This window comes from Apodemus sylvaticus, chromosome 12, assembly GCF_947179515.1.
Source record: "Apodemus sylvaticus chromosome 12, mApoSyl1.1, whole genome shotgun sequence".
In the NCBI taxonomy this organism is placed as follows: domain Eukaryota; kingdom Metazoa; phylum Chordata; class Mammalia; order Rodentia; family Muridae; genus Apodemus; species Apodemus sylvaticus.
The window spans coordinates 10,627,505-10,655,243 of record NC_067483.1 but is presented as its reverse complement, the minus strand read 5'-3'; the positions used below and the strand labels follow the sequence as shown (position 1 = coordinate 10,655,243).

Genomic DNA, 27,739 nt, shown 5'->3' with positions numbered 1-27,739 from the left:
AGACCTGTTACATAGAGAGAGCTCCTCTGATTTTCCAAAGGACCATGAGGATCCTTTACTTTTTAAGATCAGTAATGAGCAATCATGGCCTCTGTGGATGTGCTTTCCTGGATGCTTAACGTCCAACTCAGGACTCAGTTGTCAGAAAATTTCTGCCTCTGGTCTTTTAGTTGGCTCAACTATGGTTGAGGCAGCTTCTTGGCTATTGCTTAAGTTTCTTTTTCTGTTGCTGAGAATAAAATTTCCAACAAAATCATCATAAGGGAAATAAGGTTCATTCTGGGAATGAATTCAAGTGTGCACTCCATTTTTGTGGGGAAATCACAATGGTAGCAGTCCCAGGGAGAAGGATACTCTGTACCTGCAGTTAAGGAGAGTGACATAGACTACAAGAGTCAGATCATATTTTTCACTTCATGGTGTGGAATTCCCATCAAGGCAGTGCTGTTGACCAAATTTAGTGAGTCTTCCCTTTTCAATTAATATGAGTCAGATAGTTCCCCACAGGGATATGCAGACTCCCATCTCTAGGTGATTCTGGTATTGCTCCACTTGACAGCATGAATTACCATACTTATCTCAGGGTGTTCATTAATATATATATATATATATATATATATATATATATATATATATATATTTGGTTTTTCTGAGACAGGGTTTCTCTGAGTAGCTCTGGCTGTCCTGGTATTCATTCACACCAGGCTGGCCTCAAACTCAGAAATCCGCCTGCCTCTGCCTCCCAGAGTGCTGGGAATACAGGCATGCACCACCACGGCCCGGCTGTTCATTACTATACTAATCAAAATATTTTATTCCTTTACTCTGTACAAAACCAGGAGTATGGAGCACCACATTTACTGATATTCTTTGTGCAAATTGGAGCAATATTGGCCTATATACCTCTAGATAAGAAAAGCCTTTCTTTATTACTGAAACATCTACATTACTTCCTTATGTACCTGGTGAAGAATTCTGCAACTTTTTTCAGTGCCTCTGATTATGAAATGGCTCCTGCTGAGTACCTTCTGAAAGCCATATGTGGGGCGTGCTTGTGCTGGGATCTCTGTAAACAGTTTGGTTCTTAGTTGTTCTCTTATTCAACTGATATAGTTTGAAGGCTTTTAGTATATAACAAAAGTTAATGTTTGTTTTCCGTTGACTTTTAAACAGAGAAAATAAAAGGAGTAACTTCTCTTTTTCTCTTCCATTTTTTTGATTTCAAAATTTCTACCAGTATATTTGTGATGGACAACAGAGAGACGTGCTCTAGAGTGTTTGCCTAGTTTAAAAGTTGCTTTAAATGGTTCGTTGACACTGCATACTTTTATAATATGTGTTAATGTTCTATGACAAAATACTCTGATTCCTATTACCAAAGGTTTACTTTAGTGTATATAACTGAACGCTCATCCATCTCTGCTCTATTTTTTTTTTTTAATGGTGCTTAAATATGACTTGCAAATCCTTTGCAAGTCAACCATGTTGTTCCTTAGGCATTTTATCTTTCTTCAATTGTTAAAGAATGTTGATTTTTTGCATGGTTTTTGTATTTGTGTCTAAGTCACATTTTAACATAACAGACAGAATGCAGCATGTATCTACAGTTTTATGGAAAGGTCAGTCTTATAGGAATTGTTTTCCAGATCTTCAATAATTATTTTCTTTAAATTAAAAAGAAATCAAAAAGGTTTGTGTTGTATGAGCATGGGTATTGTTGACATTAATTACATTTACAGTTGCCAAAGGACTTGCTTAAAGCATTATTCACAATCCTATTAGTCAAATGTATGGCTTTTTTTTTTTTTTTTTTTTTTTTTTTTTTTTTTTTTTTGCTAAATTCTATATTTCTATGGCTCTGGAAACTAAAAAGGGTTATGTTGCTGTTAGGCCAGTGAGTGCCAGGAATCTGCTTATCTCTACCTCCCCAGTGCTAAGACTACAGATATATGTGACTGTGACTTGCCTTTTTATCTTTATTCTAGGACTCAGCATCTGGTCTTTACGAATGCACTGCTAATGAAAGAGCCATCTCCCTGGTTCCAGTTTTAAATTAGAATGGTACTTTTGGAGCTATAGTTTCCTTTTTATGGTTATGATTTTCTTCTATGTCTAATGCTTTTTTTGAAATCTTTCTGCCATCTCCTTAAACTCTTGTGCACACAAGAGAATTTACACAGAGAATATATCTAGTATTGTATCTGTCATGCTTTTCATGTGAGACACCCATTGTGTTAGCTTATCTTGGATTTTGGTTATTCAAAAAGACTAGATACATTTATATTCAAACACTGTGTACTGAGCAGCAACATCTGTCCAGAACTTTTACACCAATGGATAGAGGAAGCCTTTGCCATTGATGTTTGTGTGTTCACCTTTTTTCATGTGTGAATATGGATATCAGAGGCTAATATAGGATATTGTATTATTTTTTTCAGCCTTGTATTCAGAGGCAGGGTTTCCCACTTGACACCAAAGAGAATGGATTTTGTTTTTTCACTACTCAGCTTGCCCTGGGGATTTCCTCTCTCCACATAGGTGCTCTCTCTTTCTTCCCTAGAATATCACATGGGAAATAGGGATGCAAACTCTATTTCTCATAAATGTGCAGCTGTTGTTTTACCCACTGAGCTGACTTTCCAAATCTCTGTCATAAGAATTTGTACTGTTAATCTTATGCCCAAGATCATTAGTAACCACACACAATTTTTCTTCCCTTTTGTAGCTCTGTAATATTTTTCTGTGCTCGGTTCTAAAATAATCAATTTGCACCTAGCCAATGGGAATAAGTCATTTGCCTGTCTCTGCCTCCTTGACTCTAGCATTATAACTATAGACCATTATATACATGGATTGTCAGTCATTGATCTCAGGTATTCATATTTGTAAGACAAATGCTTTTGCTGATTAAATTATTTCTTCCAGGACCTAAAAGGCTTTCCTGTAAAAGATAAGCTTCTGATAGTTCATCATGATAGAGTCTCAAGTCCAACAAATATGAGTGAAACGTGTATTGGTCTGGAAAATACTTGGTGTGTCTCACAGAGTGAAACACACATAACAGAACTCCTTAGAAGGTCTGGAAGTGAAAACAGGTTTTGGGGAACAACAGAAAGAGAATGCACTCCTTCCATAGCTTGTCCTGCATGTTTTAGGCTGCCAGAACTTTTATTTTTCTTGTCTCTTCTACATTCTTCATATGCATGAAGTCATTGCAATAAAAGATGTTGGAATATTATATTTGATAACATATGACACAAATATTAAGCTACTTGCAATTTTTTGGTGTCATAACTGCAAAAATTAGCTACCTTTCTTTGCTTATCTTTCAGTTGGTAATGCAATAAGTGCTTTGTTGAGACAATAGGTAGCTCAGATGGTATAGATGCTTGCTGTCAAGAATGACAGCCTGAGTTCAGTTCCAGAAAACAGCATGATAGAAGATGGGAACTGACTCCCTCAAGGTGTCTTCTGACCTCCACACATTCATGCCACATGGCAAATGCTCCCCTCTACCATATCATCTACAGACACTCAATAAATAAATAAATAAATGTAAAAGAAAATGTAAAAATAAACACTTTGTTGGCAATGCATGTGATAAGGGAGCCTGATTGAGTCTGCATGGGAGCAGATAGGATGAAAGAAAATGAACTAGGCAGTATCAGGGGAGTTTTGAAAAAAAATGAGCTTAGTTTAAGAGATAGTCAAAAGGTGAGATAGAGAGTTGAATCAGCTACATGTTGGCTTAAAACTATCAGTAACTTCACTTCCAGGACATCCAAATGTCTCTTTAGGCCTTCTCTACCTTCAGGTACACATTCATATGGTACACATAACAAAGTTGTCGGCAAGCACTTATAACAAAAATATGAAAAATAATAGTAAGGGGGGCATTCAGAGGCAAGGCATTGCAGGATTCAAAAGAGGATAATAATGCTGGCAGAGGATGTTTAAACCAGAGTTACTGCAGAAAGTGTGTGGAGAGTTGGGATGGGTGGAAGATAGGGAGGTGAATTACTTTACACAGACTTTATTAAAGGACACAATGCTGATTTGTTATAACTACTGAACACAGTCCCTGAACACCCTGCCACAACAAGCAGTGACAGTCCCTTCCTTCCTGGCCCAGCGTACTGCTGCAGCAGTAAAATGTACCACAGGAACTGTCCAAAATGTTAGCCCTGTCAAAATGATAGCACCAAGACAACCTCAGCCTGCAGCCATCACAGGAACAGCTGGAGCTGTTCACAGAGGGTTGCATTGCCTTTCCTGTCTCAGCAGGAACTGCCCCTCCTGAGCTATCCATAGTGGCAGCACCTGCCTCAGTCCATGTCCTTGGTGAAATACTATAATAGACAGTAGGTAGCCAAAGCAGCAGCACCTCTTCTCTAGACCTCCTTATCAGCCCCACAGAGATGCCACTTCAGCAAAAGATGGCTAAGTCCAGGAAGGACTTTCCTCCTTAACCCATGGGAGGTGAAAACAAACAAATAATCAAACAAATAAAAAAATAAACAACACCTGAGCAGTAAAATGTACCAATTCTTTACCTTCCCAAAAAACACCCCAATCTGTATGCAGGAAACCCCTCAATCCATGGACAGGAAAACCCACCTATCCCTTAGCCCCCCCCCCACACTCCCACCAAGCTCAAGATTTGAATCCCACAAATTCTCATGAATTTTTAACCCTAGGAATCTCCACCCCATCCTATATATAAGCACTGCTGACTTTGTCCAATTCCTTGATGTCTACTCCCCAGAGCAGAGGGTGGTTATCCCTGGATTCATCCCTCTTCCTCCTCCTGGATGAGATTTACTGCCTAAGTGACTCTCTTGTTGGAAGAAGCTGACATGGAAAAAAACAAAGGAGAGAAACAGCAGAGAATTGAAGAAGGTGCAGGGCTGAGGTTTAGCTTGGATTATCTCTCCTGAGAGCTGTAACACCTCTTCTGAAGAGGAAATGTCAGATCTGTGAGGTTCCTGAGGTCCCATTTATCAGGATACCCTTCAATTGTGGCACTGGCCCATCTCAGAGCTGTGTGGTTTCTTGATGTTCGAGGCCTGAATGCCCTCCCATCTGTGCAGAAACTCAGTGAAGATCTTCAGGATGGCTTTGGCAATTTCTGAATAGGAAGATTTTCCTTGCATGTTAATTGAGGGTGCATTAATCTTAAAACCATGTTTTGTTTCTATGAGTTAAGATACTTTCCTGACTTTCCCCCAAGACATGCAAACAGTATCTCCAGGGCTACTACTACTTTTTCATTTCTTTTAATAAGCTGTAGTACTTTCAATGTAAAGTTATAACTCTTGTGAACTTTGGGACGTAGTAAACATACCATTCTAAAGAGTGTTCTCACTGCCATTCAACTCTGATCAATAGAGTTTAAGCTTTTACTTAACAACAGAATGCAACTCTGAAGTTGACACCTCCCAGATGTACAAGCCTATCTTTATGGTTTTCATATCATTTGCTGCTTGCAAAGTTTTTTCTTGCCACTCTGTTTCAACCATCTCAGCTTATTAGTTTTACATTACCTCCCAATAGGTGTTTGCCAAACTACTGTGAACATGGAGGACACTGTGCCCAAACCTGGACTGCTTTCTACTGCAACTGCAGTGACACGGGTTACACAGGAGCCACCTGTCATAACTGTGAGTACACACAGTGTGCCTACAGTGTGTGGCCACAACTCAAGGAATGCAGTGTGGTGTCCATGACTATTCAACATGTTGTAGACACTGTTTATTCCTTTATCATGAATTATCCAATTGTATGCAGTATTTCAAATAATGAAGCAAGTAGCCGGAAAGCCTGAAGCCAAGACATATATTTATGGAGTTTGTGAGAACAGAGTAAACAAAGTGACATCAGATATATGCTGCAGTTAAAGAGAAAATGGTACTATGTGTACACAGGGGAGCTGTGCAACAAATGGTATTATCTTGATGGCTTGAGTTGTACTCCTACAAGGAACTCATATATATATATCACTGGACTAAGTGATAAGTAGCATGACATCTGTCTTATTTTCTTATTGCTATAATAAAAAATACTATTACAAAAGCAACTTATGAGAGGAAGGGTTTATTTGGGTTTACAATCCCAGAAGAATATAGTGCATCATAATGGAGGAAGTCATGACAACAGGACAGGAACGCATGGTAGAAAGAATAGAAATCCTGGCAGATCATTTTGTATCCATGCTTAGGAAACAGAGCATGGATACAAAACAGAGTAAAGAATGGCATAAAGCTTCACAGGTTCAAGTCCACCCTACACTGACCTACTTCCTACAGTGAGGCTTGACCATATAAATGTTCTGAAAATTTTCCAATCAGCACCACAATCCAGATTCCAAGGGTTCAAATATGAACTTAAGGGAGACATTTCACAGTTAACCCACAACATTGCTGTACTACAATGTCCATTGCATATGGGCAGGATTTCTTCCTCATTGTCTTCATTATAGCAAATATCTCTTCATGTGAATTTTGCAATGGCCAATTGAAGGAAATACATGGGAAGCCTGTGTTCCATCCAAAGTCTTCTACAGAAAATGTGGATGTGCATTACTTCTACTCACATCCCTTGGCCAGATACTGGCTTAGTGTCACCTCCAATGGCAGGCAAATCGTGTTCAGACCATGTGAAGTGAGACTGTAAAACCAAAATATTGGCTGTAAGTATTCATGACTACTTGTCAGTAGTGGGCATTTGGAAAGCTTCAGAATTAAGTCTTGGACTGATCTTGTCTACATTATAGGAGGAAAGATTCTTAGAGTAATGGAGTAAATAGATCCAGGAATGTAATTGTGTCCTGTGGAGAAACTGTGAGGGACCAAGGAGCCAGAGTAGAACACTGATTTTTAGAAAGAGTGAGGAAACAGGAGAACAGGACTAGCTGAGACCTATGGAAAGGAGATATATCCATTTTCCTATGGTTAGCATAATTTCATACTTCTTTAGGGCTGAAAACAATTTTCCTTGTGTATTAAATATTTTCTTTATGCATTTTTCTGCTGGCAGAGCCTTAGGAAAGTTCCACGTTTTAGTTACTGTGAAAGGTGCTGTAAATAATACAGATGTGCAACTGTTTACAGAATGCTGACTTAGAGTTCTTTGGATTAAAACATCCAGGAGTGATGTGGCTGAGTTATATGGTTGGTCTAGTATTCCAATTTCCAGCCATTTTCTCTCATTTGTGAGTCCTAGATTATATTAGATGCATTGAATCATATATACAGAAGACACGAAATTAGAAGTGAGTTTGTCAGGAAACCAATTACAATGAAGGGAGACACCATGATATTTGGAGCAAATAATCCAAGATACATGACATGGTCCACAAGATGTGAATTCATTTTTTGCTATGTGTCTATGTATGCTATGTGTGCAATGTATGTATGCATGTGTGTGTATATATACATATGTCCTCATTTGTACCAGTGTAATTGCATCCAGGAGAAGGCAGACAAATAGATCCCTGGTTCAACTGACCAAGCCATCTTGTACTACTTTAGTTGCAGCCAGGAAGAGATGCAGCTCACAAAATTATGTGGACGACATCTAAGGATGATACTGGAAGTAGGTTCTTGGCCTCTATAGGCATATACACACATATGATCACAGATACAAGAGCATATATAAAAATGTTTAACTTTAACAATCTACCATTTGACTTCCAATATTCTATTGATTTATCCTATTAGATGGACTTTAGCAAATCCAAACTTGCCTTGGACCTCCTGGAAGTCTATCAGGTTTGGACACAGCAGTTAGATCTCTTGGCAAAGATTGTGCAAAGCAGAACTAGTGGCAGCATCCCTTAAACTGCATTCCATTTCTACATGTGTTCTAGCTGCATATGACTAAATAGTTAATCTGGTTTTGCATTCCTTAGGTATTGTATTGATTCCACCAGTAACTCCTATGTGTCATATATAAGTCATGTGTCACAGATAAGAATGATAAAAACATGTAAGGTTCAAACAGCTATGTCATATTCTTATGAGCTGGAAATCCCAAATTTTATATAAGGTTCTTTATTTTTAAAGATTTTATTTATTTATATGAGTACACTGTAGCTGTCTTCAGACATACTAGAAGAGGGAGTCAGATCCCACTATATATAAGGTTCTTATATCAAGTCAAAGATGAAGATGAAGTCACCACTTTCTTCACATAAGAACCTTATCAATTTGAAGCAGAAAACCATTCTCCAATGAGTTTTCTGCCATCAATCTTCAGCTTATCAAAATCCAGTTATAAAGGCATCTCTCCCATGTTGTCTTTTCTCCTGAGGATCATCTGACTCCTATCACTTGCAGCTTGTGCAGTTGCAAATAGAATCCAGTATGTCAGCCTTTCAAACTCACTGTCTCCAACTTTAGGACAAATAAATAATACCATCAGAGCTGGACTTTTGGAAAGAGATTGATAATAGAGCAAGCAATAATGAAAGAAAATACTAGCAAGTCTGTCCCCAGCATTAAAATAAAACCAACCTATTGTTCCATCCTCTTTGCCCTGCACATCAGGGTGCTCTTAATCAGCTCAGCAGCTACTCACTCTGCGCACACTTCCAGCTTTTCCGAATTGACTACTTCCTCTTTGGAGCTATGCTAGAGGCCTTGGAAACTATGTTGTCAGACCAAGCTACAAGCTATTCAGTGACTTCCAGGATACCCAAGGCTACACAGAGAAATCTTGCCTTCAAAAATCTATTATTTAGTGTGCTAAATTTACTTATTGATTATTTACTAGCTTACTTACTTACTTACTTTGTTGTGTTTGTGTGTGTGTGTGTGTGTCATAGGCTCAGAGAAAATCTTATAGGAATCATTTTCCTGATACTTTCCAGATGTGGGTCCTGCAGTAAAATTCAGGTCATCATGTTTGATCAGGCAAGAACCTTTACTATTGAGTAATGATATAGTGCTGACTTGATCTTCCTACTCCTTTTCTTTTCTTCCCTCAAGTTTTTTCTGAAGGCTCCATTGTTCTGAAATGCTTTTCTTTTCCCAGGAACAGTGAGCTCAGCCTAGCAGCTTTGCATAATGGTATGTGCAGTGTCACGAGTTAATTCTGGTTTTTCAGCATATATAAAAAATTAGATATGTTTTGTGGATTAGATCAGTGATGGATGGGGTAGCGAAATGGGTTTTTTAGTCAGTAATACCTTGCTCTACAGGCTTGCGGACCTAAATAAAATGTTCAATACTCTGTAAAAAACAAAGGTTGGGTATGAGCCTGTGACAGGATTCCTGGGGTTTACTGGCTTGTTAGTCTGGGCAAATCAGTGAGATCCAATAAGAGACTTTGTCTCAAAATATGATTTGAAAAGAATGGAGAAGACAAGAATACTGTTTCTACACATTAACTCATACAGACAGACATAGACACACATGCATATACACATATACACATGTACATACACACAGAAATGTATGCATACACATACACAAACACATACTCATACACACACACACACAAACACATGGACTTATATTTCCTTCTCATATGCTTCTTTTTTCCCTATCTTTTTCTCCTCCATCCTGTTCTTCTCTTTGGTTCTCCTTCTTTCCCTTCTCCTTCCTATCTCTTTCTGCCTTTTCCTCTTCCTTTTCTCCCTGCCATTTTCATTGTAGCTCCCTTCTTTCTATCATTTTGTTCTTCCTTTTTCTTTCTTCTCTTCCTTCTTGTCTTGAAGTTGAGAACCATCTTCTATTTCTATGAAGGGTATAGAATGCTAATCTCAATAAAAAATTATCTAATATTATGACTTAAACCTAAGGTAAAGATATGAAAGATAGTTTGTAATAGATCCTTTTATCAGAATATTTCACTGTGTACAACCATACAAATGTGATAAAGAGATCTATTTCCCTAAAGAGGAACAAGCAAAGCCTCTCTATTCTGTGATATCTGTTATCTGGGAGAGCCAGACAGCTTGATATGCTCCCAGTCAATACATGCTTATTGATTGCCCAAAGCAAGCCACACTCCATCAGACTTCAGAGAATAAAGCTGACTGGCATCCTATGTAAAGCTGAAAGTGAACGTAAAAGGCTTTGTTAGGATGTCAGCAAGTCACACTGTGAAGAGATTGAAGGAGATTGAGATAAGCAGGAGTCATCCTGAATATGTGCTGTCAAATGTCACCAGACAGATATGAAGATCAAGGAAAGCCACTGGATAGGAGGCAGACAGAAGGGAGTATGCAACTGCCCTGTCACTTAGCTAGCCAGCAGCAATTATTATTCACATGGCTACTTAAATTAGATGTGTTTCACAGAGCAATGGCTTTATTTTTGTCAGCTTCCATTTTTTTTCTTGTACAACACAATACTCTGCACAGTCATTCTTTGGAAAAAAGTGCACAAAAACCCAAAACAAACCAACAAAACAAAGCAAAAACAAACAAACAGCTAGCACAGCATTTAATATCTGATATTTCCATGTTAAATTTCATTGATTACATATGAAGATTCACATTGATCAATCATAATAAATACCTTTCATGAAATATACAATTAGCATTTTCTCTCCAGTGACTGTGCAAGGCCAGAACCACAGGGAACATAGGAGTGGCAGAGCAGTTGGGACATGGTCCTTCTGGGCTCCATCTGCACCCAGGAGCCGAACTGAGCCACAGCCCTCTGTGACAGGGAAGAGCTGGTCTCCCAGGATTACTGAGATATACTTGTAGGTCCAAAGGAGGGACAAGCTCCAGCCAGAGACAGCGTGACCAACTAACACCAGAGAGAACCAGAGGGGGAAAGGCAAACACAAGGTGACATGGCACACTGGATACTACAACACACCAGAAAAGCAAGATTGGATTTAAAATCACAGCTCATGATGCTGATAGAGGACTTCAAGAAGGATGTAAATATCTCCCTTAAAGAAATACAGGAAAACACAACCAAACAGATAAAATAATTGAACAAAATCATTCTGGATCTAAAAATGGAAGTAGAAATAATAAAGAAATGACAAAGGGAAACAACTCTGGAAATAGAAAACCTAGGAAAGAAGTCAGGAGTCATAGATTCAAGCATCAACAACAGAACACAAGAGATAAAAGAGAGAAACTCAAGTGCAGGAGATACCATAAAAAACATTCACACAACAGTCAAAGAAAATGCAAAATGAAAAACAAACAAACAAACAATAAAAACAACAACAAAAAAAATAAAAACAAACTCCTAACCCAAAACATCCAGGAAATCCAGGACACAATGAGAAGACCAAACCTAAGGATTATAGGTATAGAAGAGAGCAAAGATTTCCAGCTTAAGGTCAGTAAATGTCTTCAACCAAATTAGAGAAGAAAACTTCCCTGACCTATACAAAGAGACGCCCATGAGCATACAAGAAGCCTACCAAACTCCAAATATTAAACCAGAAAAGAAATTCTTCCAGTCACATAATAATAAAAACACCAAATGCACTAACAAAGAATAGTAAAAGCAGTAAGGGAAAAAGCCAAGTAACATATAAAGGCAGTCCTATCCAAATAAAACCAGACTTCTCACCAGAGACTATGAAAGCCAGTAGATTCTGGACAGAAGTCCTACAGACCCTAAAGGAACACAAGTGCCAACCCAGGATACTATACCAGGCAAAACTCTCAATTAACATAGATGGAGAAAACAATATATTCCATGACAAAAAGAAATGAACAGAATATTTTTCCACAAATCCAGCCCTTGAAAGCATAATGAATGGAAAACACCAACAAAAGAAGGGAAACTATACTCTAGAAAAAACAAAAGAAGTAATCTTTTTTCAACAAACCAAAGAGAAGACAGCCACACAAACATAACTCTACCTCTAATAACAAAAGTAACAGGAAGCAGCAACCACTTTTCTTTAATATGTCTTAATATCAATAGATTCAATTCTCTAATAAAAGACATAGACTAACAGACTGGATACATAAACAAGACTCAACATTTTGCTGTATACAGTAATCTTACCTCAGGCAGAAAAACAGATACTACCTCAGTGCAAAAGGCTGGAAAACAATTTTCCAAGCAAATGGTCCCAAGACATCAGCCGTTGTAGCTATACTAATATCGAATAAAATTGACTTTCAAGCTGAACATCTATGCTCCAAATGCAAGGGCAAGCACATTCATAAAATCAAGTTTACTAAAGCTCAAAGTGCACATTGCAGCTCACACAATAATACTAGAAGACTTCAATACCCCAATCACATCAATGGATATATCATGGAAATCTAAACTAAACAGAGATACAGTGAAGCTAACAGAAACTAATAGAATTTATGAAACAAATGGATTTAACAGATATCTATAGAAAATTTTATCCTAAAACAAAAGAATAGACCTTAGTTTCAGCACCACATGGTACAGTTTCCAAAACTGACCATATACTCACAAATAAGACTTCAGTAGATATAAGAAGATTGAAATAATTCCATGCACTCTATCAGATACCTGCAGACTAAGGCTGGTCTTCAATAACAAAAAACAAAACAAAACAAAAACAAAAAACAGAAAGCCCATGTACATATGATATCATTGAGTAGAACATTGCCCTACTCAATGATATCTTAGTCAATGAAGAAATAAAGAAATCAAAGACTTTTTAGAATTTAGTGAAAAACAAGGCACAACATATGAAAACTTATGAGACACAATTAAAGCAGTTCTAAGGCAAAAACTCATAGCTCTATATGCAATGAAAAAGAAACTGGAAAGAGCTTATACCAGCAGCTTGACAGCACTTCTGAAGATGATGGAACATAAAAAAGCAAATATACCAAAAAGGTATAGATGGCAAGAAATAATCAACCTCAGGACTGGAGTCAACCAAGTAGAAACAAAAAGGACTATATAAATAATCAGCCAAACCAGGAGAGGGTACTTTGGAAAAAAAAAAACCCAACAAGATAGATAAGCCCTTAGCAAACTAACCAGAGGTCACAGAGACAATATCAAAACTAACAAAATCAGAAATGAAAGGGAAACATAACAACAGATATTGAGGAAATCCACAAAATCATCAGATCCTACTACAAAAGTCTATACTCAACAAACTAGAAAATCTGGAAGAAATGAACAATTTTCTAGACAGATATTAGGTACCAATGTTAAATAAGCATCAGATAAATGGTCTAAACAGTCTCATAAAACCTAAAGGAATAGAAGCAATCATAAATAGTCTTCCAACCAAAAAAATCCCAGGACCAGATGGGTTTAATGCCGAGATCTATCAGACCTTTGAAGAAGACCTCATGTCAATACTCTTTAAACTATTCCACAAAATAGAAACAGAAGGAACACTTCCCAAATCATTCTATGAAGAAACAATTACCCTGACACCTAATCCACACTAAGACCCAACAAAGAGAAATTTAGACCAATTTCCCTTATGAACATTGATACAAAAATACTCAATAAAATTCTTGTCCACCAAATCCAAGAACACACCAAAATGATCATCCAACATGATAGGCTTTATCCCAGGGATGCAGGGATGGTTCAATATATGGAAATCCATCAGTGTAATCCACTACATAAACAAACTCAAAGAAAAAATACACATGAACTTTTCATTAGATGCTGATAAAACATTTGACATAATTCAGCATCCTTTCATTTTAAAGTTCTTTGAAAGAACAGGAATTCAATTCCACCAGAGAATTTCTAAACATGACAAACAACTTCAACAAAGTGCCTGAATATAAAATTAACTTATGCAAAGAATAAACATGCTGAGAAAAAATTACAGAAATGATACCCTTCACAATAGTCACAAATAATATAATATAATAATAGAATAGAATAACATAAAATATATTGGTGTGACTCTAACCAAGAAAATGAAAGATCTGTATGACAAGAACTTCAAGACTTTGAAGACAGAATTAGGAGAGCTCAGAAGATGGGAAGATCACCCATGTTCGTGGATTGGCAGGATTAGTATAGTAATAGTGGCCATCTTGCTTAAAGCACTCTACAGATTCAATGTAGTCTCCATCAAAATTTCCAATCAATTTTTCATAGAGGCAAAACAAGAAATTTCTAAATTTTTCTGGAATAAATAAAATCTCAATATAATGAAAACTATTTTCAAAAATAAAAGATCCCCTGGTGAAATCACCATCCCTGACCTCAAGCTATAATACAAAGCACTAGTGATTAAAAAAAAAATACATGGTATTGGTACAATGATAGGCAGATATTCAGTGGTTTAGAATTGAAGACCCAGAAATGTACCCAGGAACCTATGGTCACTTGATCCTTGAGAAAAGAGCTAAAACTCTCCTGTGGGTAAAAGACAGCATTTTCCACAAATCATGCTGGTTCAACTGGTAGTCAACCTGTAGAAGAAAACAAATCGATCCATTTATCTTGAGTACAAACTCAAGTCCAAGTGTATCAAGGACCTCAACATAAAACCAGTTACACGGAATCTAATAGAAGAGGAATTGGGAAGAGTCTGGAGCACAGGGACACAAGGGAAAATTTCCTGACAGAACACCAATAGTTCATGCTCTAAGATCAAGAATTGACAAATGGGACCTCATAAAATTGCAAAGCTTCTATGAGGCAAAGGACACTGCCAATAGGACAAAATAGCAACCAAGAGATTGGGAAAATATCTTTACCATTCCTACATTAGGCAGATGGCTAATATCCAATATACATAAAGAAACAGCTAAAGAAAGTTTCAATATCTTTCTTCATCAGGGAAATGCAAATCAAAACAACCCTGAGATTCCACCTCACACTAGAAAGAATGGAAAAGTCAAAGATCAAAACAGCAGATGCTGACAAGGATGCGGAGATGTAATCTCTCCATTACTGGTGGGATTGGAAGCTCGTAAAACCACTATGGAAATCAGTTTGGCAACTCCTCAGAAAGTTGGATATGGTAGTGTCTGAGGACACAGTTATACCACTCCCAGACTTACACCCAGAAGATGCTCCCACATGTAATAAGGCCACATGCTCCACTATGTTCATAGCAGCATTTTTTTATAATAGCAAGAAGCTGGAAAGAACCCAGATGTCCCTCAAGAGAGGAATGGATACAGAAAATGTGTTACCTTTACACAATGGAGTACTATTCAGCTATTATAAACTATGAATTCATGAAATTCTTAGGCAAATGAATAGAACTAGAAAATATCATTCTGAGTGAAACAAGCCAATCACAAAAGAACACTCAAGGTATGTACTCGCTGTTAAGTGGATATTAGTCTAAATGCTTGTAATACCCAAGATACAACTCACAGACCAAAGGAAGCTAAAGAAGAACAAAAACAAAAATGTGGATAATTTGCTTCTTTTTCTTAGGTGGATCAAAATACCATGGCTCACTGTCATCCGATAGACTGAGCATAGGGTCACAAATTAACGATCTAAAAAAAGACTGAGGAATTTTGCAGCCCCATAGGAGGAACAATAATATGTAACAAGAGTACCCTCAGAGTTCCCAGAGAATAAACCACCTGGGAGTATAAAGAGTACAAATGGAGGGACCCATGGATCCAGCTGCAAATGTAGCAGAGGATGGCCTTTGGTCTTCTGAAGGCTTGATCTCCCAGTGTAGGCAAATACCAGGTCAGGAAAGTGGGAGGGGCGATTGGTAAGCAGGGGAGGAGAATGGGATAGGGAGTCTTCAGAGGGGTTATGTACTGGCTAGTTTCATCTGTCAACTTGACACAGGCTGGAGTTATCACAGAGAACTGAGTTTCAGTTTGGGAAGTGACTCCATGAGATCCAACTGTGGGGCATTTTCTCAATTAGAGATCAAGGTGGGGGAGGGCTCCTTGTGGTGGTGCCATCCCTGGGCTGGTAGTCTTGTGTTCTATAAGAGAGCAGGCTGAGCAAACCAGGGGAAGCAAGCCAGTAAAAAACATCCCTCCACAGCCTCTGCATCAGCTCCTGCTTCCTGACCTGCTTGAGTTCCAGTCCTGACTTCCTTTAGTGATGAGCCTCAATGTGGAAGTGTAAGCTCAATAAACCCTTTTCTCCCCAACTTGCTTCTTTGTCATGAGATTTGTGCAGGAATAGAAACTCTGACTAAGACAAATTGATACCAGAAGTGGGGTATTTCTGTGACAACCTGACCATGTTTTGGGGAGGACTGTGGAAGGACTTTAGAACTTTGAGCTAGAAAAGCCATTAGATTATTAAGAGCTTGGTGGAAAGTTCTGTAGGAGCTTGGAAGGCAATGTTAAGAACAGTGCAAAAGATGGAGGTCTGCTTTGTGAAATTTCAGAGGGAAGATTAAAGACTCTTACAGTGGACATGTTTTGATTGTGAAGATTCTGTGGTTTTGGTTAGCTGGGGCTGAAGAATCAGCTGTGAGTAGCAAGATACCAGAACCACTAAAGCAACCATTGTGTTACTGGGACTATTGATGCTGGTTAGCTGGAGCTAAGAAATTAGTGGTGATTAAGAAGAGACTGGCATCACTAAGATGAAATCTTCTGGGAAGTGTTTTCTGAGAGTACAGAGAGTATGTTCCAGAGATAGACACACTTGTATTTTGTGCTGTGGCTGGACTTGGTACTATGTAAGAGTCACCCAGATGGTGCTGGTTTTGAAGGCATGAAGGGGTCATGAAGAGCAGCTGAGGCTCTTGGCACAGTGAGAGGCCATGGAAGGCCATTGGTGAAGGTGCAGATGCAGTTGCAATTGATGTCCCAGGACTTGAAGGAGTTATGCATAGGAACAGAGGCTTGTCACCATGAAGAGAGCCTATGAGAGGCTATTGGTAAAGCCTAATTACAGTAGAATCCAGCAGGGTTTTGGAGATGCCAGTGCCATGAGATGACCACCAAGAACAGCAGCAACAGTGGAGTACAGGCAGCTGGAGCCTAGAAGACAAGCTGTGTGCTACAAAGGGCAGAGTTGGAGAAGTGACCCACGCCCTTGGAGGAGCTCAGAAGATTGTGAGATTGATCCCAGACATTGAACCATTGGAGTTTGAGTTTTGCTTTTGGTTGTGACTGTGCCCTCATATGTTTCCCTCTTGAAGGAGGAAAGTATTTTAGTAGAGCCCACAGTTAAAAGACTTTGAATTTTAAAGATATTAGACATTTTAAGGTGATTGAACTCTTAATATGTAAAGACTGTGGGACATTTAAAGTAATTTAGATCTTGGGGATGAATAAGAAAGTAAGTGTTGAGGCTTGTACTGGCTAGATTTGAGTGTCAACTTGACAGAGACTGCAGTTATCACAGAGAAAGAAGCTTTAGTTATGGAAGTGCCTCCATGAGATCCAGATGTGGGGCATTTTCTCAATTAGTGTTCAAGTTGGGAGGGCCCCTTGTGGGTGGTACCACCTTTGGGCTGGTGCTCTTGGGTTCTATAAGAGAGCAGGCTGAGCAAGCCAGGGGAAGCAAGCCAGTAAGAAACATCCTTCCATGGCCTCTGCATCAGCTCCTGCTTCCTGACCTGCTTGAGTTCCAGTCCTGATTTCCTTTAGTGATGAACTGCAATGTGGAAGTGTAAGCTCAATAAACCCTTTCCTCCCCAACTTGCTTCTTGGTCATGATGTTTGTGCAGGAATAGAAACCCTGACTAAGACAAATTGGTACCAGCTTAGTGGGGTATTCCTGTGACAACCTGACCATGTTTTTGGGAGGACTGTGGAAGGACTTTGGAACTTTTGGCTAGATGATCCATTCAGTATTAAGAGCTCTATGGAATTTTCTGTAGGAACTTGGAAGATAATGTTGAGAACATTGCAGAAGAAGGATGCCTGGCTTGTGAATTTCAGAGGGAAGATTAAAGACTCTTCCAGTGACCATGTTTTGATTGTAAAGTTTCTGTGGTTTTGGTTACCTGGGGCTGAAGAATCAGCTGTGAGTAACAAGACACCAGAACCACTAAAGCACCCCTTTGTGTTACTGGGACTATTGATGCTGGTTAGCTGGAGTTAAGAAATTGGATGTGAATAAGAAGAGACCAGCATCGGTGAGATGAAATCTTCTGAGAAGTGTTTTCTGAGAGCACAGAGAGTGTGTTCCAGAGATAGCCACAGTTGTATTTTGTGCTGTGGCTGGACTTGATACTGTGTAAGAGTCACCCAGATGGTGGTGGTTTTGAAGGCATGAAGGGGTCATGAAGAGCAGCTGAGGCTCTTGGCACAGTGAGAGGCCATGGAAGGCCATTGGTGAAGGTGCAGAATCAGTTGCAATTGATGGCCCAGTACTTGAAGGAGTTATGCATAGGAGCAGAGGCTTGTCACCATGAAGAAAGCCTATGAGATGCTATTGGTGTAGCCTAATTACAGTGGAAGATAGCAGCATTTTGAAGATGCCAGTACCATATGATGATCACTAAGAACAGCAGCAACAGTGGAGTACAGGCAGCTGGAGCCTAGAAGACAAGCTGTGTGCTACAAAGGGCAGGACTGAAGAAGTGACCCAAGCCCTTGAAGGAGCCTGGAAGATTGTGAGTTGTATCCCAGACATTGAACCATTGGAATTTGAGCTTTGCTTTTGGTTGTGACTGTGCCCTGATATGATTCCCTCTTGAAAGAAAAAAAGTATTTTAGTGGAGCCCACAGTTAAGAGACTTTGAATTTTTAAAATACTTTGAATTTTAATGATATTGGACATTTTAAAGTGATTTAACTTTTAATATGTAAGGACTGTGGGACTTTTAATGTAATTTAGATCTTGGGGATGAATAGGAAAGTAAGGGTTGAGGCTTAATAGTGATGTGTTCATGTGTCAAGTTGACAAGGCGTCAATTGTACTGGCTAATTTTGTGTGCCAACTTGACACAGACTGGAGTTATCACAGAGAAAGGAGCTTTAGTTGGGGAAATGCCTCCATGAGATCAAGATGTGGGGCATTTTCTCAATTAGTGATCAAGTAGGGAGGGCCCCTTGTGGGTGGTACCACCTTTGGGCTGGTGCTCTTGGGTTCTATAAGAGAGCAGGCTGAGCAAGCCAGGGGAAGCAAGCCAGTAAGAAACATCCTTCCACTAGAGGATTCCCCACCATGTAATAAGGATACATGCTCTACTTTGTTCATAGCAGCCCTATTTATAATTGCCAGATGCTGGAAAGAACCCAGGTATCTCTCAACAGAAGAGTGGATGCAACAAATGTGGTATATCTACACAATGGAGTACTATTCAGCCATTAGAAACAATGAATTCATGAAATTCTTAGGCAAATGGATGGAGCTAGAGAACATCATACTAAGTGAGGTAACCCAGACTCAAAAGGTGAATCATGGTATGCACTCACTAATAAGTGGATATTAACCTAGAAACCTGGAATACCCAAAACATAATCTACACATCAAATGAGGTACAAGAAGAAAGGAAGAGTGGCCCCTTGTTCTGGAAAGACTCAGTGAAGCAGTATTCAGCAAAACCTGAATGGGGAAGTGGGAAGGGGTAGGTGGGAGGACAGGGGGAGAGAAGGGGCTTACAGGACTTTTTGGGAGGGGGGGGCTAGGAAAGGGGAAATCATTTGAAATGTAAATAAAAATATATCGAATAAAAAAAGATGTATATAAAAAAGAATTGAATAAAACATAATCATATAAAGACAAAAAAAAAAAAAAGAAAAAAGAAAAAAAAAGAAACATCCCTCCATGGCCTCTGCATCAGCTCCTGCTTCCTGACCTGCTTGAGTTCCAGTCCAGACTTCCTTTAGTGATGAACTGCAATGTGGAAGTGTAAGCTCAATAAACCCTTTCCTCCCCAACTTGCGTCTTGGTCATGATGTTTGTGCAGGAATAGAAACCCTGACTAAGATAAGGCTTAATAGTGATGTGTTTTTGTGTCAAGTTGACAAGGGGTCAATTGTACTGGCTAGTTTTGTGTGTCAACTTGACACAGTCTAGATTTATCACAGAGAAAGTAGTTTCAGTTGGGGAAGTGCCTCCAAGAGATCCAACTGTGGGACATTTTCTCAATTAGTGATCAAGGGGGAGGTCCCCTTGTAGGTGGTGCCAGCCCTGGGCTAGTAGTCTTGGGTTCTATAAGAGAGCAGGCTGAGCAACCCAGGGGAAGCAAGCTAGTAAGAAACATCCCTCCATGGCCTCTGCATCAGCTCCTGCTTCCTGACCTGCTTGAGTTCCAGTCCTGACTTCCTTTAGTGATGAACTGCAATGTGGAAGTGAAAGCTCAATAAACCCTTTCCTCCCTAACTTGCTTCTTGGTCATGATGTTTGTACAGGAATAGAAACCCTGACTAAGACAGGTTATGAGGAAAGGGGATGGGGGATACCATTTGAAATGTAGATAAAGCAAATAAAATGAAATTAAATTAAAAGGGGAAATAAAGGTATTAGACTACTAGTTGTACTGTATACAAGTCTTCTATATAATTGTAATGAAAAAAATGTGATTTTCTTATTTAGGATATTAAAGATTTCATAATGGAATAAATAGAGAAATAGACAACTAATGATTGATACTTCCATAGTCCCATATCGTATGGCTATTGGAAAAGCCTTGTTGCATAAATTACCCAGTGTCGCTGAGGGTTTGATATAGTGTGGTATATATTTCTTATGATCCTTGTTACCCATGATCTCAAGTAACTTGCTGAATTTGTGTGCCTGATCATTCCTCATGAAAATATACTAGGCTGTGATTTGATTTTTCTAAGAAAGGCTATATTAAATCTCTATAGAAACATGACACAAAATGAGTATAATGATTCAATGTGCTGTATCACAATTGCACTGTACACTTCTCTTTTTTATTTGTATCTGTGTGTGTGTGTGCGTGTATGTATATATGTGCGTCTGTCTATCTGTTTATCTATCTGTATATATGTGTCTGGTTACACACTTTGGATGAGGTCTCTCAGATCCTCTTCTCACCACCCCAATGCTGATGTTGTTTGTGCATGTGTGATATGTCTGTCTTTTTGTTTTGGTGCTGTGGGTTTAAATGCAAGTACATATGTTTGCATACAAACTACTTCTACTCAGTAACCCAACTCCGCATACCCTATTGCCCCATTTTTAAATTGCTTTTTGATTTCTTTTCCCAAAACAATATGTATATAACTCACATAGCCAATCCCTTGTCATTAAAAACAGTTCAATAAAACAGAACAAATTTCATCACATTGTTTGCTCTGTTAGCAATTAAAAGCAAAATAGATCAAAACAAAATTCTGCTTTTCTAAGAGTCATGTGTACCTGAAGCTCCACCTTATTCTCCATGAAGCAGATCACAGATGCGAAACATGAGTGTTTTCAACCAGAAAAAGGGAAATCAAAGAGTTCTGTGGAGTGAAAGAAGTTATTTCTAATCAATATTTTATTAATTTCATTTTAAACTGTGAATGAATCCATAGATTAAATTGTCAATCAAGCAAATAATTTTCAGTCTGTTCAAATTGAATGTTGGAAAGTATTTTGACACTGTAGAAAAAGTTCAGATTAAACATTAAGAAAGTGTTTCCACACATGTTGTCATTCTTTAATACAGTAACATTGACCTATGTCAAATTATTCTAATTGGAGTCTTGCTGATGCCAAATTCTAGGAAAAAAATAATAGAATCCACCCCTACTGCTAATGAGATAAATTCCAAAGTCAGTGGGCATGAAATATCCCTACAAGTCTGATCATAGCCTTTCCTTATGGTTTCTTCTGTTGTCCATACTGCAATCTTGAGGAGAGTTATGTGTTCTTTCTTGTGTAGAAAAGCAAGGAATAAGATGAAGACCAGTTTAGAAAGAAGAGCCACAGGCTTTCAATTACAAAACCAAAGACAAAAGCCTGACTAATATGGCTCCTACCAAAAAAAAAATGAAGAAATGAAGACATTTTTCCCTAAATTAAGTTTGTTGATTTTTGTAAATTACCAGTGTATATATATCTATGTATGAATGCACACCTAGGCATATATATATATATGTGTGTGTGTGTGTGTGTGTGTGTGTGTGTATGTATGTACCAATGTGGAGGCAAGAGAATGAATTTGGATTTGGGTGACTTTCTCAGAATTTCACTACTTTTATTTAGTGTTTTGCATTTTGTTTTTGTTTTGCTTTGTTTTGTTTTAAACAGTGTCTCTCATTGAACATAGAACTCCCTTCACTTGTTCATGTGAAATAGATGGCCACCAAGTCTTTATGATCTGTCTTTCTCCATATGCTCATCACTAGATTATAGTCACACTATGCCCAGCTTTGAGTTGAGCAGCTGTTGTGCATGCAGAACAAGCTGTATTCTAGTCCTAGAGGTAATTTTAAATCCATTTCCTGTTGTCTCCTTGAGGTGATCATGATTATATCTCTGTGTTGTTTCAAATTGTTCAGTGATTCTTCATTAACTGACATTTATATGTATGTATTTATGTATGTATGCATGCATGCATGTATGTATATGCTCATGTGTATTTGGCTAATAATATCTATTTGGAGGTTGGAGACCTTGGGCACCATTACTTATGAGTCACTTACCTTCTTTGTACAGGAAATGGCCTGCACATTGCTCCAAATGGACAGGGATTATAAGGGGTGTACACGTCTCTGGTGCTCCAGTTCTAGGGCAACAACCAGGCACAACTTTGTGTCAAAGATTTGAGTATCAAATTCAGATCATCATGCTTCACCAAGTGACCCAGCTTCCTACTCCTTCTTCATCACTCTAATGGATAATAAGCCTGCTGTCAGCTTCTGGCAGTGGAGATTTTCAGATCCTAGCCTCTGTGAATCTTCATTAGAGCAGCTCTGAGCCAACTGTCTTGACTTGATCATAGTCAGGACTTCTCCATCTTCCTGTCTTTTGAACTTATTTCAACTTGACCTCTTCCTATTATGTCTTATTTTGATTTATAGGAAATTATTTATTTAACTCAATACTCCCCTCTCAACCTATGTGTACATGTGATTGCAATAATTAAATAATTCCTCTTTCTTTTGCTTTTTTGGCATCAGAAGCATTGGGTTTTATTGAGTATGCTTCTTAAAACTGGCACTAGGTTTAAAAAGTTGTTTGTGGAAAAAACAAAACCAAATACAAAACCGGTGAGAGAATGGAGCTAGAAACTCTTGCTGGCATTTCCCCCTAAGTGTTCTACCCTGATGGAATTAAAGGCAGTATGGCATGTCCCATGTTTTGCTTCCTTTGCCCACTATATATACAGACATTTCACATTTCTAAATGGTTGGAAGGACTGAAGCTTTAGATTGTCATTCAAAAAATACTTCTTAAGTCTCTCCACACTAAGTCCCATGAATTGTCAAAGGGGTTTGTATACCATCCTCTAGTTGATATAGCTCTAGGACTGCCTGATTTTATGATGCTAGTATAAACAGTACATTTTGATAAGTAAATATATGTAGAGAACATAAAAGAGAAATAAAATCACCCAATGCTACAACAAGACATGAAGCTGAGTTTATTTACTTTGTCAGAAAAGTGGTTTTCAAAGTCATTTTGCAGCAGCAAACATTTCCTGCTAGTGAGTTATTTGATGATGGAAACCCTGGCAATCATCCTCTTGATCCTTCTCACTGATGCCACTGACATTATGGCTGGAAAAGGAAATGAGTATTTTCTGTTTGCTAACAATTGAATTCATTATGGCCTGTTGTTTTAATGGAACATCAGAGTAGAAATAGCTATGTACATATGCAGATGGATGCCTTCGATCAAGAGACATCAGATAATGGGTCCATGTTTCTTGGTGTCCATTTCATAAGTACTTTCATCTTAATCATATCATTAGGAGATATTCAAAAGATGTAGAGCATGATGACAGGCTCGTGATTCAACGGGGAAGAGTGCTTGCCACACAACTATGAGTGTCTACATTCATATCAGAAAATCCTACGTGCAAAGACAGATACTGCCACAATCACCTGTAACACCCCAATGCTGGCTGAGAGAGGAAGAGCAGAGGATCTCTGACCAGAGGATTATTGTTAAGTCTTACTCACCAATTATCCCAGGTATGATGTGATGAGCTCCTAGTTTATTTACAGATGTTGAAGGAAATGAGGCCAAGATGTGGAATGACTAGAGACTGGACATCCTCCTCTAGCACACATATATAGATACAGACATACACAGAGGAAACATTCCTCTTCTTTTTGTTTTCACCTAAAATAAAGCATGAAAATGAAATGTGTTTTAAAACGAAGATGTTTGCTTCAGTTCTAAACTCTAATAATAACCTAGTTGAATCACAGGTTGTTATTCTGCATTTAGTGTTCCCTCTCTTCTAAATGTGATAGTAGCAACAATAACCATTATTATATTATAATGAGATATTAGATCACACACATAGGATGGAGGACATAATCTCTATAAAACAGATAAACAATTTTTATGTTTGCAAGTTTGTTATTTATTTGGAGATTTATTTTTTAATATATTTATGCTTTTTTTTTTATATGTCTTTGTGTGGATATGTGCATGTGAGTACAGGTGCCATCATAAACCAAGAGAGGGCAGCAGGATCCATGAAGCAGGAGCAACAGATGGTTGTGAGTTGCCTAGAGTATATGGTGGGAACTGCACTAGTGTGTCTGGAAGCGTTACAGTGCTCTTAAATGCTGAGCCATTGCTTGTTTGGATATCTTTTTTGTGACACTGGGATTTGAAGCTGGGACTGGTAAACATTAAGCCAGGAATCATAAAAAACAGAAGACTATCACTTCTAAAAGCTGAAGACTTATTTTATTTTCAAAATATCTGTCTGTGTATGGGTACATACATGTAAGGAAAGGTGCCTCCTAAGTCCAGAGGAATTTATTAAATTTCTAGGAGCTAGAGGTACAGACAACTGTGAGCAGCATGGAGGATGGGAACTGACTTCTGGTCCTTTGCACGAACAGTACTTAGTCTTAATTTTTGAGCCATCTTTTCTGCTCTGTTTCCCACAGCTCTCACATTTCTGTCTCTAGCCAAAGTTATATGCAGGTAGAACAGACAGTTTCTGAACTTTCTGGACTTAGAAATTTCTTAAAAATATTTATTAGAAGTTGTATCAATTAGTATAGAGTCTGCTTTTTATTATAATGTTATAATCACTATAACAGACTTCCAAATCACTAACCATTGTTTATTCTACACTTTACCTTGCCTAGGGTTTCATTAGGATTCTGCTGCCGTTTATTTTCATTAAATTCGTATTCCTATAAATGTTTTTTTTCTTAGGATCACTCACTTGTGCCACACACATTTTATCAGTCAGGTGCAAATATGTTTCAATGCTGGTCCCAATGTTAGACTAAGCATTATGTAGGGCATTCAAGCAATTCAAGACTTGATTTTTAAAGTCAAAGTTTTCAAACTGAAGGATTGTAGAATAACGTGCTATAACACACACTGAAAGAATGTAAAGCTATGCCTGGACAAATAAAGCCAAATAAAATATATGGCCTACATATAGAAAGTCAGCCAAAAGCAAGTGCTAGGAAGGAAAAAAATTGCATGTAAGTTTCAAAGATGAGCTATGCTCTATAGCAGAGGGTGATCTGCACAGTTAGAGAACATAAGGTAGGATCAAGAATCCAAAGGATATGAACCTGGATGGTGTGAGTATGTAGGGGGAGGACTGGCCTGAATCATCTGGAGTTATTGCTGGAGAGAATTATAGCTGCTAGACATTACTCATACTCATCAAATTGTAGAAAGGGGAACAACTAACAGAGAGATGTGTTAAAGGATTTAGTTCTATAAATTTACTTGGATGGTTATAGGAGCTATTTAGGCATCTCTGAAATCCAAAGGACATGTAATGGGAAAAGGATTTTCAGAACAGGATCCTAGGTTATTTTTCATCAGTGTAGTGTGAGTATTGGAATGCGTTTGTGCCTGTGTGCCCATGTGAGCACACATGTTTGTGCAGAAAAGAGTGAATTGGGTATATATATATATATATATATATATATATATATATATATATATATATATATGTGTGTGTGTGTGTGTGTGTGTGTGTGTGTGTGTGTGTGTGTGTATATGTTATTATGTGTGCATGTTTGCCTATGGGTGGGCATGCATATAAGCGCATGTGAATGTTCATATATGCATGTGTTTGTATGGATGGGAATAAATGTGTGTGCCATTGTGTGTAGGCATATGTCTGTAAATAAGCATATGTGTGTGCATATATGCATATGTGTTAGTATGACTTTGTAAATGTGTGTGTGAGTATATGTATATGTGTATGTATATGTCAGTGTGAATGTGTAGAACTGACTAATTTGACTACGCTAACTCTCCAATGGGCCCCTTACTGTCTCTGCCTTTCCATCATGAGGATTACAAACTCATGTAACCTCATCCAGATATTTGGGTGTGTCCTGGAGACAGAACTGCATTCTTCTAGGTAAACAGTTTATTGACTGAGCCATCATTGAACTCCTAGGCAATATTTCTTTTAGGGGAGACTCAGCTCTCCATCAGACTTTTCTGATGATTGCAGACAGCCCACCCAGAATTTCCACATAGCTTCTCTTAAATAAAATCCATTGCTCATATAATTTACTCTCACCCACAAAACTCCTTTACAGCAGTACTGAGATCAGTTATTCACTAGGTAAGTGGGTGCAGGATTCATGCCAGGTTGATATACAAGACTCACACTCACAGTTATAGATCATATTGGCCACATCCTTCTTCACATCAACTATATTCGACTATGCTTCCTTCAGATATTACACATTGAAACTAAAGATGCCTTGGCACTCCTGTTTATAACCATGTCACTTAAGCTTGTCCAGCCTTGACATAGTGACACTGGTCAGAATGTCATGTTGCACAAAGATCAGCTCTATTTCTTTTATCATCTATTTCAAAATATATGTCGTATAGCCTGGGAAGTTGGTTGAGCCAGAAAAGTGATGGCTGCACAAGCAGGAGACTGAGATTTATCTTCCAAAGTCCTACTCAAAAGACAGACATGATCACACATGCTTTCAATGTTAGCACTGGACAAGCAGATCCCTGGAGCTCACTAACTAGACAGGCCAACTCAACAAATGAGGTCCAGGTAAAGGAAGAGGCCTTGCCTCAAACCACAAGTTAGACTGTAGCAAAAAATATATTTAACAACAAAGCCGATGTGGACTTGTTTACACACACACACTCACATACACACACACACACACACACACACACACACACACACACACCTCACACACTTTATCAATAGGGAAAATTGTATGGTACCTTATTTAAAAGCCAAGATTTTTGTTTCCTTTTTCTCTTTTTTTCTTTTGTTATCCAACCATGAAATCTTTTTACTTCATATTGTCCCCAAACCAGAAGGAACAGCAAGCACTGTGTGATATTTATTTCATGGCAGTGAAAGGGACAGGGGTGGAAATATTATTACTTGTATCTTGCTCAAGTGTGAAGGGAAAGGAGACATCTGACTGTGGCAGTCCTCAGGTGACTGTGAAGGTCATGCCAAAACATTGCTGTCCATACAACATTGTTAAAGTCCCAAGTCTCTATCTCCAAGCATTGAAGACATTTCTTCTGAGCCCCAGGTTAGACTTCAGACCTCCTCTGGGATACAGTAAGGTTTGAAGATACTTGTTCCATTAGACACTGTAGGGGAAAAGCAGGACGTCAGAACCCATGCCCTTTTTCCAAAAATAATCTGCAAACAGTCACAATCTGCACACTGGGACTCAAACCTGGGGTTTTCTACAACTCCAAGGAAGGATCTCAATTGTAAAATAACAAAATCTTCTGACATCTGTCACAGGATGTCAGAGGTCAGTGGTCCCACTGGA

General features: G+C 38.4%; 1 protein-coding gene across 3 annotated transcripts in view; it reads left to right on the top strand.

Moving 5' to 3' along the window:
• Positions 1 to 27,739, top strand: part of LOC127697757 (contactin-associated protein like 5-3) — an 826,357-nt gene that overhangs the window by 436,639 nt on the left and 361,979 nt on the right. For all 3 annotated transcript variants that reach the window (XM_052201048.1, XM_052201047.1, XM_052201046.1), the window contains exon 11: positions 5,554 to 5,660. In XM_052201048.1, the coding sequence (XP_052057008.1) occupies positions 5,554 to 5,660 (107 nt within the window). The remainder of the gene's footprint in view (positions 1 to 5,553; positions 5,661 to 27,739) is intronic.